At 34.9% G+C, this 17551-nt stretch overlaps 1 protein-coding gene across 1 annotated transcript; it reads right to left on the bottom strand.

The window, feature by feature from the left end:
• Positions 1–3141: 3141 nt before the first annotated feature.
• Positions 3142–5056, bottom strand: LOC132300367 (anthocyanidin 3-O-glucosyltransferase 2-like). The gene has a single exon (XM_059797405.1). It carries the CDS (start codon positions 4894–4896, stop codon positions 3478–3480), a length of 1419 nt encoding a protein of 472 aa, XP_059653388.1. The 5' UTR covers positions 4897–5056; the 3' UTR covers positions 3142–3477.
• Between the last annotated feature and the right edge of the window lie 12495 nt (positions 5057–17551).

The raw sequence follows: 17551 nt of genomic DNA, 5'->3' as shown, positions 1-17551 counted from the left end.
TCAACACGGGCACCTTGACCCAGTGCACTTGACGACATGGATTCTTTACTTTCTACCATTTCAGTGTCCAGTTTGTGTGTGAGTGTGAGAGAGAGATTTTGCAGAGAGATAGACAAGAATAGACGATTTATCGTTGCAGACTTGTAAGTTGTAAGGACTTTTAGGGCTTCAGAGGACTTACAAAAACACTAAATCGAACGTCTAGGGCTTCAGAGGAGATGCACCTTTTATGAACTGAGTTTCTTCTTCACATATCGCGGTTGCCTCCAAAATCGCAAGAGCCAGAGGAGAGAGAAAATCTAGGGCAAAATGGGCTACAATGTTTGAACTATTTTTTTTTTTTTTTAGTTAAAGACAATGTTTTAACTTTTGCTTTTATACGTGAGCCAACATGTTGCGTATAATTTTGTTTGGGCCGCTATAGTTTTGTTTGGGCCGCCACACTACTAAAACATCTAAAAACACCAATTTTTTTTGTTTTAGTTTTGAGCCAATGTTTACGAAATATTTTAATACCATGTAAAATAAAATAAAATAAGGCCGCACCAAACATACTTTTATTGCCAAAATTGACACTGTAGCAGCCCAAAAACAAAAACAACAGAAACAAAACGCATGCCAAACAAGATTATAAAATTTTTGATAAAAATTAGAAACCTAAGCACTGGAAATTTTATACACTAAATTTGAACTTATAAATTTTTAAGTGCTGAATTTATAAATCTGGAAATCTGTTTGATACTGTTTAAATTTGAAATGTTGAATTTATAAAAATTGTTTGATATATACAAAAGTTAAAATCTGAAAACTGTTTATTACACTGTTATCCTATAAAAAAAACTAAAGCTACAATCAATTTTATTCAAACAAATATGTCAATTTAACAATGAATAATAATATCAAAACTAGTCATAAAAATTACTACTAAATTAAAAATGTACATTATTCAAGTTATTCGTGAACAGGAACTGAAAAACAAATGTCTCTAATTGCAAACAAAAATTTAAACATGAGAATTAATCAATTCATTTGCAATTTGGCTGTGAAATTAACCATACACACTTAGTCAAATTGCCTTCCTTCTCTGCTAAATTCAGAGTAGGTCAAAGTTTCAACGTTTTTAGAGGAATTCTCAAATTAAAAATCCCCATTATCATATTGTTCAAAAAGTTCGTATGTGGTGGTTGTTTTTCAAAGATAATTGTGAATAATTGCACAACCAATAACGATATTTCTCTACCTTCCAAATGCAAAAGGTTCCATCCTTTCCGAGATTGGGAAACAAGTTTTCAAGGCTCCAAAACCATGCTCAATAAAATTCCTTAGCTTGGAATGTGCATGGATAAATAGCTCTTTCTTTGTTCTCATATAATCGCTATATTCCAAAAGTCACCTGATCAATATCGCACATTGCGATGGGTACATGAATCCATGTGTATATATAATATAGGCAGCATCACACAAATTGGTGTAGGAACTGGAAAGTTTGGTTCTCGGTATCATGCATAATTTTTGCCAACTAAGCCAGTGGAGGAATTGTAAAGTTGTTCTCGAGATAATGCATGGTTTCAGTCAAGACCTTTGCGTCATGTGTTACACCTTCCCAACCACCCATATAACTATAAAAATCATCAGATATTACAAGTTTGAACTCCCAAGAGTCTATAACTACTTTTAACGAACAAAACAAAACCTAATGGATTTTTCACAAAATGATATTTACATGATAAATATTGACTGACAATGTGCAATATTTTAATGCTTTGGTGTGCTTTAGTGAATGCTTGGTGTGGGCTGTTACTTTAGTTACGACCATTTTGGCCTCCCCTCTCTTTCTCGTCTAAGCCCACCTGTGCACATACCTCAATTATTGCAATCATGGTAATACTAGATGATATAGTGAATAAAGTAACATGATGCATTGTTTTTTACCGATGCACTGTGTTGACGTGTTGATGTCATGTCATCTTGTGCTAGGTTAGTCAGGTTAGATGTCCTCGATTTGTTTGGTTGTGGTCTTCTACCATTGTTGGTTTCGACACTGCTAAAATTTAATAAAAAGAAGTGTGTGAGCATGTTTAAAGAACGTTTCCTTTTGTATCTCCCAATGGAGATCATTTTTATATGTTTTGAAAAATAGTTTCAGCATATGATACGATTTGTTAGTTTTGTTATTCCCTTTTACAGTGATTCTAATAGCAAACAAGTAGTCATTACTGGAAAAAGTTGAAGTCACCATGATTGATCCATGTTAAGAAACCTCAAACGCCAATTCATTAAATCATGTAATAATCCTCTTTGTGCAGTGAATTGTCCAATTTTATATATTCTTTTGAACATTTAATAAATGGACTTGTAACACTTGTTCAAATGCTATATAAACTACGAAGGAATTTATCCAAGGAGCATCACAATTTTTCTATTTACTTTGTTGTGGAACGACGCTGATTTATGATCGATGTGTTTGTGGTTCAACTTGCACAATTAATTTAATATATTCTTCAACAGATTCAGTAATCTTATATAGTGTACCTGTTTCTGCTGATTGCGATATAATCGGAGCCACAATGTATGCCTGTATGGGGATCATCCGGGGATTGGAGATGATTTTGGAGAATTTACTGCATTTTGTTTTGTCCATATTTTTCTTCTTATTTAAAATTTTTATTTTTATTTTTGGCTGAAATCACTTGGTAGCCTTTCAACTGATCTAACTATGTTGACCTTAGCTGGCCTCAGACTCATGTTACTTCTGCTAAAGTAATGCAGTTTGGCTTTCCTTTATGAATTTGGTACACCAAAACATTAATAAAAAAAAAAATTTAGTTGTGGAAAAGGAAAACGTCGTCACCTTTTTGGCATTATAATAGTACTTTCGATATGGCCCAGGCTTGCTAAGATAAAATAAGACTTTTTCATGATTAAATATAGGTGATAGTTATGTTTGGTTAATTAGAACTCCGTTCGTGTGAAATTTCAGGTAATTTCAAGTTTAGTAGAATTTTCATGGAATATCTTTGAAAGTTTGCCACTTGTTTTTGTTTTGTCCATATTTTTCTTCTTATTTTCAAATTTCTTTTTTACTGGTGTTTATCATAATTCTTCAAACCAAAAAAAAAATATTAGGTCCATGCTGTCAGATGACTCTGCAAATTCTTTTGATTGTGTTAAATATAAACTAAGTTATCTAAGAATCTATAACTTGTTTACAGCCATGCACACAATTGAAATTTGGTTTTACATCTTCGTGTGTGTTTGTAGAGATAACTTTCTAGAAAATTGACTTTGCTTGAAGATGCTTCAATACAATAGGTGCTCAGTTGAAAAGAGGCAAAGACTAGCGTGAGTTCTTCAAAGAGTGCATTCAATGTGCTGGTACAGTCTTTGATTCATGGAAGAAACTGGAATTATGCTGCTCTCAGAATGTACAGAAAACATGGAGCTAGCAAGAAGATATTTTTCTACTCTGACAACGGATTAGTGCGAGTGGGACTCCATATTTTTAATCACGTCGTCAATCAAATGTCCAAGGGAGATGAAGGATGATCCACCCTCCATCATGGCTTCTCTGCTCTTCTCCTTCATCTCCTTCACCTTCTTCCTGATTTCACCATCCTCCATCATCAGCAGCCTTATCTTGCTTTCTATCTCCTTCGCGGTCAGTACCGGCTGATCGGAATTCATCCTGTAGTCCATCTTGATCTCCACCGCCAACCCCAACTCCCTCACCATCTCAAATGCATTCTGCTGTTGCTCAGCATAGAGTGGCCATGCTGCCATAGGCACTCCGCACCACACGCTCTCCAATATAGAATTCCACCCGCAATGTGACACGAACCCTCCCACCGCCGGATGTGATAGCACTGCCACCTGTGGAGCCCAACCAATCACTTTCCCTATCTCCGCTGTTCGTTCCAGGAACCCCTCCGGCAATACTTCATCAGGATTGGCGTACTCCCCCGGAAGCATCATTCCTTTTGGCGGAGGTTGGCGTAGGGACCACAAGAAACGGTGGCCACTTTGCTCTAGTGCATGTGCGATCTCTTTCACCTGGGGTTCACTAAAGCATCCCATGCTCCCAAAGCACAAGAAAACCACTGATGCAGGAGGCTGGTCGTCAAGCCAGCTCATGATGGCGTCTTGTTGGCAAGTCCCTTCATCACCCTTGAGCTTGAGTACAGGTCCCACTGGGTAGACCGGCGGGGTGTTGCCGTCCCATAGGGACTTCACGGCATGGGATTCTAGCTCCGTGAACGTGTTGGCAATTATGCCCTTGGTCTTTCTGAACCTTCGGGGGTGATCAAGGAACTTTCTGCACTCACTTTTGTTCTCCAGCAACAAAGAAGCCATAACCTTAATAGGAACTGAGTTGGAAAAACTTGGGACTGACAACTCAGCATCAGAGCCTTTCAACTCAGTAAAGTCCTGGTTTTGGTCGTCTTGGAGGGACTGGAGATGGAAAATGAAGCCGAGAGAAGCAGCGCTGGACGTGAAGAAGACGTATGAAGGGACTCCAAACTCGTCGGCCACATCGATCATGGTGGTGCAAAACATGTCCAAAACCAACCCTGCTAGCCCAGTTATCCCGGCAGCGGCATCTCTCACGTGAGTCTTCTTGCTTTCGATGAGGGCATCGATGAAGCCGAAGCCGACCTTGGACTTGAGTTCTGGACTGTCTTGGGGGAGGTCCATGTAACGTATGCGTGAATTGTCGTCTTCGGCTGTCGATTGGGTTTGTGTGATGGCCTTGGAATCAGAGGGCATCTTCATTATGATGACTGTAATGGAGAGCCGTTCATCGCGGTCCACAAGGAGCTTTGCCATCTCCACTGCAGCTGTGAGGTGACCACTTCCGGGTGCTGGGATGAACAACAGCTCTGCTTTCTTCATTGTCATTTCTGTAGTATTGCTACACTGCTATTACAGTAGCTGATGAGATTGGGAAGAAGAAGAAGAAGAAGAAGAAGAAATATTTCTGTGGTTGATATATGCTATTGAGAAGGCATTGAACTTTTGGTTCTTTTCATGTTTGATAAATGTTATCTTCTGACAGGCTCTTTTTATGTGATTTTGAGAAGTTAAAAATTTTTGGACGGAAGTGATTGTATGACACAGGACCACACCATCTGGTTTTGTAAGTTTGGAAAAACAATAATGCAAGTGATGTCATGCACGGCGTTGCTGGCAAATACAACAACATTTTTTGAATTTTGATCTTGTTGATTTGATAATAAATGTCTGTAAAGATATGTTATACTCCAATAAAGAAAGCTAGAAAACATTCTTTCATTAAATTGATCAATTTTTTTTTTTAGTTAACTCCGTGTCCAGAAAAACATGAACTCTTAAGAGTTACTTAACAATTCTATTAATCTTCGAAAATTCAAAAGAGCGCCTCCCTATCCAAGTCGGATAAGTCACTACAGAGACAGCAGAGATTAATTACAAAGAACATCTAACGAAACTCGAACCCCATATCATAAGTTTGCTAAGCTCCAAAATTCAGTGAGTAAATTACTGGACCATATCCGAAGTGAATTCATTATATTAATCAGGCTTGCTCAGAAAGCACCATAAGAGTCCGAATCAAAGATAACAGGGACAAAATATGTGTCTCCCTCAAACTGCCAATAAGTAAGTATTATTATACGTACACCATATGATATTATTAAAGGATTTAAATATTTAATTTGGAATGGATAAGGATAAAAATAAAGAGGTGGATATTTATTTTGAGACCAATGGAGTATATTGCCTACCTTGTCACCAATCAACAGTTTTAGTATTACACGCTGCTATTGCAATAGATGTTGGGAAATGAGAACCAGAAGTGGTTGATATACGTTATTGAAAAGGTATTGAACTTATGGTTGATATAAGCTGTACTTTTGAAGAGGCTCTTTTATGTGGTTCCTAAAACTTTTGGGTCGTTTTGTATATATTTTTAAATTCGTGAATATGATTGCTTAGCTAACAGAGTTCTAGTGCGCTCAAGTCTTTGTTATGGTGAATTCCTACTTGTAATAATACAACATGGACTTCATTTCATCATAGGCGAAAGTTTTATTTATTTATTTATTTGAAGCAATTTCCGCCAAAATACCAAAGATGGATAGGAAAGTAGTTCCCTTGACATTCCAATTTTCACTTGAGACAAAAGCATATGCCGTTTCAAAAAGCAAACCATGAAGGTAAAAAGTGTTCATCCTAGCAATTCCATAGCCGCTTGACAATTGATGTGGAGGTCTATGAACAAGAACATTTCTTGAACAGTGGTCGATTTGATTTTATATGCGTTTTTACAATTTATATGTCTACTAATGAAAGTTAGAAAACGTTGAGATAATGACACTGACTTCCTTTGTCACTACGTACATTTCACTTGCACTGTAAAATAATATTGTTTCCTTATCTGGTGGAGTTCTCAGTTCACTAGTTTTACAAACTCTCATACAAAGGACAAAAAAATAATTTCAAAAAATTCCTTAAGCAGGTTGCTCTCCTACTATACATACGTAACTCCACATTAAGAAATTCAGACCAATTTGGTGTCAGAATTTTTGAAAGAAAATTGTTTCATTAGTCATTAATAATTGTCTTTGACTGGATATGTGTGATCACTAATTGATTATGGGATTAAAAGATAACAGACATAACCCTATTCAATATGAACAATTGCAACATATTGCAATAATTGTATCCAATAATAAAGAGACACGTATAAATGGTTGTATCCAATGATGAATAGACACATATAAATGGTTGTGTCCAATGATGAATAAACACGTCCAATCCGAAATGGCACCTCTATTTCTATAAATACTACATTGGGCTGTCATTTACAAATCGTTCAATTCATTTTCTTCTCTGTTCCTCTCTAGACTTGAACCCCACCAAAATGGGTTTAAACCATAGGTCAAGTGGTTCAAGTCACTTAGACCCTAATCCAATTTCATCGAGCAGTCTGAACCATTTGGTTCAAATTGCACCTAATTTAGTATTTATATAGTATAGATGCATTTTTTAAAGTCAGATAGAATATTACACGGAGGAGGTTCACATTTCCACAAGTTTGTAGTGCTGCCACCGGTGGATGTAGACCGTTGTATCCTGGGAGGCAAGCGTCATAGAGTCCGTCAGCACCATACGAGGCGTAAATTGTCTTAAGGACATAGTATCTGATACTAGCCTCAGTCCAGGTTCTTTATTTATTATTATTATTTTATTTCTTTAATTTACATGTTTAATTAATTATTTTTAGCATATTATTAATTATCTAATGGCACATATTAGTATAATGTTAGTTATATCTTAAATGTCATATGAATCATATATTTTTCAACATTTGGCCAAACCATAAAATTGTGAGAAACTGCTTAGTATTCCTTATAAGTCGAAACATCTATCGGATTCATCCAAAAGAGGTGAAGGATTTCATCTAGATCTTAAAAGACAAATATATGATTCCTGTATTAGGAATAAGAAAGAGGATTCAGTATTGTGAATATGAGAAAGGTAGTTATCCACCCAGAAATCATTTTCTTGGACATAAGAAGGACATTAAAGTCTTACCTTTTGTTTTTTGTTTTTAGTTGGTACTCACAAACACATGTCTTCATAGAGGTTCAAACTCCTAACCTCCTTTTGGAAAGTAGGGTTCTGGTACCACTAGGCAACTGGCCTGTTGGTCTTACTTTTCATTTTAGAATATCAAAACTTTGCATGCAGTGGCGGAGCTAGGAATTGACTTCACAGGGGGCAACCATTAATAATAGTATGATAAGAAATTTTGAACTAAAATTTATACACGAAAAAGTAAGGGTCTTTTCTGAATTTTGATTTTAAAAATTTTTTGAGGCCTAGTTGAGCTAAAAAAAAATGGTTTTCCTTTTTTTAAAAAGAAAAAAAAAAAATTGTACAGTGAGTTTAATTTATTTATTTATTTTTTTTTAAAATTTTTTTTTGTAAGGAACTGTAGTATAAAAACTACTAATAACACAAAAGTCCAATTGGGCCAATTGCCCTCATTGGTCCCAACTACCCCTGATATGCATTTGCTATCTAACCAGCTAAACTTCAACTAAACACATGGAGAAGAAGCTGAAAAAAATGTCCCTCTCCACAACAATTTTCTACTTCATTTTAATGTCATAGCTTTCATCCTGGCTTATTGTTACGCCCTCGCAACTAGGTGAGCTTGGAAAGGTCCAAGTTCGTGACATTATGCTCCGTTTAACAAAAAGGAAGGAAGATGGGTGGAGGGAAGACATGAAAGAAAAACAAATTTCTTTTGCTTGGCAGAGAAAAGGCAAGGAGAGAAAAGAAAAAAGGATGGATGAGTCATTCTTCCTCCTTCGCAATTTTTCTTCCATCTAAATATGGACGGAAGACACGAATGAAATGTTAGGGTTTCACACACATAATTGGCAAATATAATAGATAAAAAATACACACACAAGCAAAAAAAACAAAAAGATTTATGTGGTTTGGCAAATTGCCTAGTCCACGGGTGAAAAACGACTAACTTTACTTCAAAAACTTAACTCCACACTATTTTCTCTCCCACAATCTTAACTCTATCTTTCTCGATCTCTACAATTTTCTTTTTCTCTCAACCTCTCATACCCATCTCTATTTATAGTGTCTTCAAACCCAATTTCTTATTGGATAAGGATCAACTTGCTTACAAGGAGTTACCATGTTAGTCTTCAACTCTAAAATAGCAGGTACAACTTCTTTCCCAAATCTTCAGCTTTTTTCTTAAGTCTTCTAGCTTCCAAAAGTAATTATAAAACAGTTTCTCGCAGCTTCCAGTAACTCACTGTCCAAGTTGAACCGGTTCAGCCCCATTTAAATTGGTTCAACTTTGACATTAGGCAAAGCCAAAAAAACTACACACCTAGGTCAAACTAGTTCAGCTCCATTTGAACTAGTTCAACTTTGGCAATAGCCGAAGATAAGCCAAAATAAAAACCCAATCAACAAACTTGAACCTCCTAAATCATTCACGTAATCAACACGTGATCAAACTATGTCCTCACATACATGCTTAAACATAGCTCCACTTCAAACTATAATCTCTTTATAGCTCCACCTTAACTAAAGTGTAATGACCGGTTCTTTTTTCCATTTTTACAGATTTTTTTTTTTTTCCGTTAAAATTTCTTTTCTAAGTTCAGGTTTTGTCCCTTCGGATCGTCTTGAGTACTCGGGGATAGTTCATCAGACTTATTCTTTTTGGAGATTGGTACCGTCCTTGTGAGGACTGTGTCATCTTTTCACTTTTTCCGGCATTCTTCTTTTTTTGTCTTTTTTCCGTTTGTCGATTCCTTTCAAGTAACCTCATGGTTGTGCTCAGATTTGATCCTAACTTTGCATTCACCCATTACATTTGATTTCTATAAAATGTGTAGTCTTACTTTTTTAGAAAAACATGCTACTTGTTTACCTTTCTGTAATGGGCATGGATGCATCGTTTCTTAGGAAACATTTTCTACTTTTAAGGTTTTTGTGTAATTAAATATTGTAATTATTTTTCCTCTTAAAAACTAATATTGTAACTATTTTTTGTCTTAAAAACTATCTTACATTATTTATGAGATATTTAGAGGAGGGACCCTTTTGCAATTATTTTAGAATATTTTGGGATTATTTTTGGAAAGAGGGGTTTTTGTGTAATTATCCAAAGTGTGTGTGAGAGAGAGGTAGTGCTAGTGCACATAGTGAGGGGGAGGAATACATAATCCTACACTCACTCATTCTATCTTATCTCTCTTCTCTTTCCTCATTTTTCTCTGTAACCATAACCTTGTCTTAATTGAAGCAAAGTTTGAATTAGAGCTTTAAGCTTCATTTTGAACCATTTCCCTTGACATTTTAGCTTAAGTCTTGGACGATTTCATCTTCCTCTACATAACCCTTGAAGGGCTTCTTGAAATTCCTTTGTTTGTCTTGGTTTATAGAGATTCTATTCTCAATTTAGGTAAGGGTTGTTATATGTTTATTCTCTTAGTGTTTTATTATTTTTGGGGTTTAATGTATATTGTATACATGCTTGTTGAATTGTAGGATTTCATTTAGATGCAAATTCTATGTATATGACTTGGGGTTTTTGGTCGTCGTCTTACCATAAGCTTGGAGAAGTGTGCATTAAGGCAAAGGCCAAGTTTTACATTTACAGAAGCCACTACTACCTTTCACTATAAATATAGCTAGGGCGAGTAGGGATCGTCCCAATGGATTGGAGTCGGAGTTGATTGTGGAATCGCTATTACGGCTAGTAGGTCGAGTGATCAGATAATTGGTTGGTTGGTTGATTAGATAACAACTAAATTAAACTAAATAATTGAATGCAACAAAGAGTAAGTAAGAGAGAGAGAGATCTTGGGGTTTAGAGATCACTACCAAGCAATGCATTTCTATACCACTGACAAGTGACTAATTAGGGCAATTGGTGTGTTGCAATATTGGTGTGTGTATGTTTGATTGATTCAATAAGTAAGGATGATTAGTTAAGCTTCTAAAACTATGTTCCATGCATGCTAGCATTGAATATCAGTGGTTTAATATGTACCTAGGACTGAGTTTGAACCTAGAACAAAGATTTAACAACACCACAGAGGCTCCGTTATTTACCAGAGTTGGAGAAGAAGACACAGAAACGGATGACGGCGCCTAAGGGAGCAAGAACAGGTTCCAAGAATGGACAGAGCCAGCTCTAAAACCCTTAGAGCCGGATCTTTGTGTGTTAGAGTAGGCTCTAAAGAATCTAGATCAGGCTCTAGATGGAAAAGAGCAGGCTCCAAAAGTTTTAGAGCCTGCTCTCTCTTAAAAGGCACATAAAATAGTTTTTAAGGTTCGTTTGGTTGAAATTGGATTTTCTGGAACTGTTTAAAGCTACTGAATGTTGTAACTAAATGTTTAGGACTTATAAAAATGTTGAGAAGCAAGCTCACATTCAGATATTGAGGATGGGAATTAATTAAAGTTTAAACAAAGGACCCGTAGGTGGATAATTAAATAATCAACTTAAATTGCCTATTGTTTTATCACTTGGTTTTTCTGCATGATCTTAAATTATGAATTATATTTTCAGCTATGTTAAGAGCAAATATTAGTCTAAATATATGTGGCTTAGATGGAATTAACTGATGTTAAACACTGTTGTAACATTACATTAATTATTGTATTGTTTGGAGAAGTTAGTGGTGTAGTTTAACTTTGTCAATTTCAAGAACTGGAACTTAGCAAGTTGTATGGATTTAATTATGTAAAATTATATTTTCCATAGTGTTGAGTATTGTGAATTAAGTAAAAATCAACTATATTTATGTTGGATTTAATTGGTACTTCAATTATACTAAGTTTTACCAGTTTATGGATTTTATGTAGAATTTAAATGCTATGACTTATTATAGCTATTTAAATTGTTGGAGTATGATATTTAGGTTCCGTAGTGAATACCTAATATTGTTATATGTTAAATGCTATGACTTATTATAGTTATTTAAATTGTTGGAGCAAGATATTTAGGTTCCGTAGTGAATACCTAATATTGTTATTTGTTAAATGCTATGACTTATTATAGCTATTTAAATTGTTGGAGCATGATATATAGGTTCCGTAGTGAATACCTAATATTGTTATATGTATGAATTTATATTGATGCATATTTTGGAGGATGTAAATGCTTGCATTTCTTATAGCAGTTTACATTTTGGGATTTGAATTTTAGGCTCGGTATTGAATGCCTAATATTTATGTATATATAGTAACTTATCTTGTGCATACTGTGTCTCCCTCAAACTGCCAATAAGAGTTTGAATCAAAGACAACACGGACAAAATATGTGTCTCCCTCAAACTACCAATAAGTAAGTATTATTATACGTACACCATATGATATTATTAAAGGATTTAAATATTTAATTTGGAATGGATAAGGATAAAAATAAAGAGGTGGATATTTTGAGACCAATGGAGTATATTGCCTACCTTGTCACCAATCAACAGTTTTAGTATTACACGCTGCTATTGCAATAGATGTTGTGAATGAGAACCAGAAGTGGTTGATATACGTTATTGAAAAGGTATTGAACTTATGGTTGATATAAGCTGTACTTTTGAAGAGGCTCTTTTATGTGGTTCCTAAAACTTTTGGGTCGTTTTGTATATTTTTTTAAATTCGTGAATATGATTGCTTAGCTAACAGAGTTCTAGTGCCCTCAAGTCTTTGTTATGGTGAATTTCTACTTGTAATAATACAACATGGACTTCATTTCATCATAGGCGAAAATTTTATTTATTTATTTGTTTGAAGCAATTTCCGCCAAAATACCAAAGATGGATAGGAAAGTAGTTCCCTTGACATTCCAATTTTCACTTGAGACAAAAGCATATACCGTTTCAAAAAGCAAACCATGAAGGTAAAAAGTGTTCATCCTAGCAATTCCATAGCCGCTTGACAATTGATGTGGAGGTCTATGAACAAGAACATTTCTTGAACAGTGCTCGATTTGATTTTATATGCGTGTTTACAATTTATATGTCTACTATTGAAAGTTAGAAAACGTTGAGATGATGACACTGACTTCCTTTGTCACTACGTACATTTCACTTGCACCGTAAAATAATATTGTTTCCTTATCTGGTGGAGTTCTCAGTTCACTAGTTTTACAAACTCTCATACAAAAGACGACAAAATAATTTCAAAAAATTCCTTAAGCAGGCTGCTCTCCTACTATACATACGTAACTCCACATTAAGAAATTCAGACCAGTTTGGTGTCAGAATTTTAGAAAGAAAATTGTTTCATTAGTCATTAATAATTGTCTTTGACTGAATATGTGTGATAATTAATTGATTATGAGATAAAAAGATGCAACTCAAAACTAACAAACATAACCCTATTCAATATGAACAATTGCAACATATTACAATAATTGTATCCAGTGATAAAGAGACACGTATAAATGGTTGTATCCAATAACGAATAAACACATATAAATGGTTGTGTTCAATGACGAATAAACACATTCAATCCGAAAAGGCACCTCTATTTCTATAAATACTACATTGGGCTGTCATTTACAAATCGTTCAATTCATTTTCTTCTCTGTTCCTCTCTAGACTTGAACCCAACCAAAATGGGTTTAAACCATATGTCAAGTGGTTCAAGTCACTTAGACCCTAATCCAATTTCATCGAGCAGTCTGAACCATTTGGTTCAGATTGCACCCAATTTAGTATTTATATAGTATAGATGCATTTTTTTAAGTCAGATAGAGTATTACACGGAGGAGGTTCGCATTTTCACAAGTTTGTAGTGCTGCCACCGGTGGATGTATACCGTTGTATCCTGGGAGGCAAGCGTCATAGAGTCCGTCAGCACCATACGAGGCGTAAATTGTCTTAAGGACAGTATCTGATACTAGCCTCAGTCCAGGTTCTTTATTTATTATTATTATTTTATTTCTTTAATTTACATGTTTAATTAATTATTTTTAGCATATTATTAATTATCTAATGGCACATATTAGTATAATGTTAGTTATATCTTAAATGTCATATGAATCATATATTTTTCAACATTTGGCCAAACCATAAAATTGTGAGAAACTGCTTAGTATTCCTTATAAGTCGAAACGTCTACCGGATTCATCCAAAAAAGGTGAAAGATTTCATCTAGATCTTAAAAGACAAATATATGATTCCTGTATTAGGAATAAGAAAGAGGATTCAGTATTGTGAATATGAGAAAGGTAGTTATCCACCCAGAAATCATTTTCTTATAAGTATGAAGGACATTAAAGTCTTACCTTCTTTTTTTTTTTTTTTAGTTGGTACTCACAAACACATGTCTTCATAGAGGTTCAAACTCCTAACCTCCTTTTGGAAAGTAGGGTTCTGGTACCACTAGGCAACTAGTCTGTTGGTCTTACTTTTCATTTTAGAATATCAAAACTTTTCATGCAGTGGCGGAGCTAAGAATTGACTTCACAGGGGGCAACCATTAACAATAGTATAAGAAATTTTGAACTAAAATTTATACACGAAAAAGTAAGGGACTTTTCTGAATTTTGATTTTAAAAATTTTTTGAGGCCTAGTTGAGCTAGAAAAAAATGGTTTTCCTTTTTTTAAAAAGAAAAAAAAAAAATTGTACAATGAGTTTAATTTATTTATTTTTTTTTAATTTTTTTTTTTTTTTTTGTAAGGAACTGTAGTATAAAAACTACTAATAACACAAAAGTCCAATTGGGCCAATTACCCTCATTGGTCCCAACTACCCCTGATATGCATTTGCTATCTAACCAGCTAAACTTCAACTAAACACAAGGAGAAGAAGCTGAAAAAAATGTCCCTCTCCACAACAATTTTCTACTTCATTTTAATGTCATAGCTTTTATCCTGGGTTATTGTTACGCCCCTACAACTAGGTGAGCTTGGAAAGGTCCAAGTTCGTGACATTATACTCTGTTTAGCAAAAAAGAAGGAAGATGGGTGGAGGGAAGACATGAAAGAAAAACAAATTTCTTTTGCTTGGTAGAGAGAAGGCAAGGAGAGAAAAGAAAAAAGGATGGATGAGTCATTATTCCTCCTTCGTAATTTTTCTTCCCTCCAAATATGGACGGAAGACACGAATGAAATGTTAGGGTTTCACACACACAATTGGCAAATATAATAGATAAAAAATACACACACAAGCAAAAAAAAAAAAAAGATTTATGTGGTTTGGCAAATTGCCTAGTCCACGGGTGAAAAACGACTAACTTTACTTCAAAAACTTAACTCCACACTATTTTCTCTCCCACAATCTTAACTCTATCTTTCTCGATCTCTACAATTTTCTTTTTCTCTCAACCTCTCATACCCATCTCTATTTATAGTGTCTTCAAACCCAATTTCTTATTGGATAAGGATCAACTTACTTACAAGGAGTTACCATATTAGTCTTCAACTCTAAAATAGCAGGTACAACTTCTTTCCCAAATCTTCAGCTTTTTTCTTAAGTCTTCTAGCTTCCAAAAGCAATTATAAAACTGTTTCTCGCAGCTTCCAATAACTCACTGTCCAAGTTGAACCGGTTCAGCCCCATTTAAACTGGTTCAACTTTGACATTAGCCAAAGCCAAAAAAACTACACACCCAGGTCAAACTAGTTCAGCTCCATTTGAACTAGTTTAACTTTGGCAGTAGCCAAAGATAAGCCAAAATAAAAACCCAATCAACAAACTTGAACCTCCTAAATCATTCACGTAATCAACACGTGATCAAACTATGTCTTCACATACATGCTTAAACATAGCTCCACTTCAAACTATAATCTCTTTATAGCTCCACCTTAACTAAAGTGTAATGACCTTCTTTTTTCCATTTTTACGGATTTTTTTTTCCGTTAAAATTTCTTTTCTGAGTTCAGGTTTTGTCCCTTTGGATCGTCTTCAGTACTCGGGGATAGTTCCTAAGACTTATTCTTTTTGGAGATTGGTACCGTCCTTGTGAGGACTGTGTCATCTTTTCACTTTTTCCGGCATTCTTCTTTTTTTTTTTTGTCTTTTTTCCGTTTGTCAATTCCTTTCGCATAACCTTATGGTTGTGCTCGGATTTGATCCTGACTTTGCATTCACCCATTGCATTTGATTTCTATAAAATGTGTAGTCTTACTTTTTTAGAAAAACATGCTACTTGTTTACCTTTCTGTAATGGGCATGGATGCATCGTTTCTTAGGAAACATTTTCTACTTTTAAGGTTTTTGTGTAATTAAATATTGTAATTATTTTTCATCTTAACAACTAATATTGTAACTATTTTTCGTCTTAAAAACTATCTTACATTATTTATGAGATATTTAGAAGAGGGATCCTTTTGCAATTATTTTTGAATATTTTGGGATTATTTTTGGAAAGAGGGGTTTTTGTGTAATTATCCAAAGTGTGTGTGAGAGAGAGGTAGTGCTAGTGCATATAGTGAGGGGGAGGAATACATAAACCTACACTCACTCATTCTATCTTATCTCTCTTCTCTTTCCTCATTTTTCTCTCTAACCTTAACCTTGTCTTAATTAAAGCAAAGTTTGAATTAGAGCTTTAAGCTTCATTTTGAACCATTTCCCTTGACATTTTAGCTTAAGTCTTGGAAGATTTCATCTTCCTCTACATAACCCTTGAAGGGCTTCTTGAAAATCCTTTGTTTGTCTTGGTTTATAGAGATTCTATTCTCAATTTAGGTAAGGGTTGTTGTATGTTTATTCTCTTAGTGTTTTATTATTTTTGGGGTTTAATGTATATTGTATACATGCTTGTTGAATTGTAGGATTTCATTTTGATGCAAATTCTATGTATATGACTTGGGGTTTTTGGTCGTCGTCCTACCATAAGCTTGGAGAAGTGTGCATTAAGGCAAAGGCCAAGTTTTACATTTATAGAAGCCACTACTACCTTTCACTATAAATATAGCTAGGGCGAGTAGGGATCGTCCCAAGGGATTGGAGTCGGAGTTGATTGTGGAATTGCTATTACGGCTTGTAGGTCGAGTGATCAAATAATTGGTTGGTTGGTTGATTAGATAACAACTAAATTAAACTAAATAATTGAATGCAACAAAGAGTAAGTAAGAGAGAGAGAGATCTTGGGGTTTAGAGATCACTACCAAGCAATGCATTTCTATACCATTGACAAGTGACTATTTAGGGCAATTGGTGTGTTGCAATATTGGTGTGTGTATATTTGGTTGATTCAATAAGTAAGAATGATTAGTTAAGCATGTATTGTCTAAACATCATGTGAAAGGCACAATATATCTAAGCAATGAAGCATATATTGTCTAAACATCATGTGAAAGGCACAATAGATCAAAACAAGTCATTAATTCTTTCATTAGGCTCACAATCCAAATATAACACAAGATTAGAGACATATGCTACTTGTATTCAAAAGCTTAGATCGTCAAACAACAAGCATAGATTGTCCTCCCATTTAACACTACACTACAACTACACTACATCTACACTACTAGCATGAAATGAAACTAGGGGAGAGGCACAATCCATCAGGGAATAAGTATGAACCATCAAGAGAATCACAAGAGCATTCTTTTAAGCATTATGTCTTGACAATCTCTAAATCTATAGCATCAATACACATAGACATGCATCAATAACACAAAATCTAGAGACAAGCATATGAACATCTATTCTAGCATATATAGACATATGGATAAATGAAATAATCAATTGGAAGCATTAAACCGCATAAATCATTGAATAAACAAGATCTATATATATCAAAGTATCAAAACATTAATTACAACACTAATCCCTCAATAATATACAAGATTAAGATATAGAAAGCATGCTTGGGGCTAATTCTAGCCCCAAGAGGATGTCTAGCCACTCATGGTGATATTACTCTAACCCTCAAGGGCTAACTCCATGGAAGAGGTTTGCTCCTTGTTGATGAAGAACTCCAATGGTGTCTCTAGCCTCCTCCTCTAAGCTTGAATTCCCTATTGCCTCCTCCCTATATCTATGCTCACCCCCTTGTAAAAAGCAATC

The sequence above is a fragment of the Cornus florida genome, unplaced genomic scaffold (genome assembly GCF_030987335.1).
Source record: "Cornus florida cultivar Cherokee Brave unplaced genomic scaffold, ASM3098733v1 CherokeeBrave_3.0.0_Hap2_Chr03, whole genome shotgun sequence".
NCBI classification, from domain to species: domain Eukaryota; kingdom Viridiplantae; phylum Streptophyta; class Magnoliopsida; order Cornales; family Cornaceae; genus Cornus; species Cornus florida.
Note: the sequence above shows the minus strand (reverse complement) of the source record. Positions and strands in the feature narration are given on the sequence as shown.

Bases quoted from the DNA above. Each gene is read 5' to 3' on its own strand.
- LOC132300367 (XM_059797405.1), bottom strand. From the start codon at position 4,896: ATGACAATGAAGAAAGCAGAGCTGTTGTTCATCCCAGCACCCGGAAGT.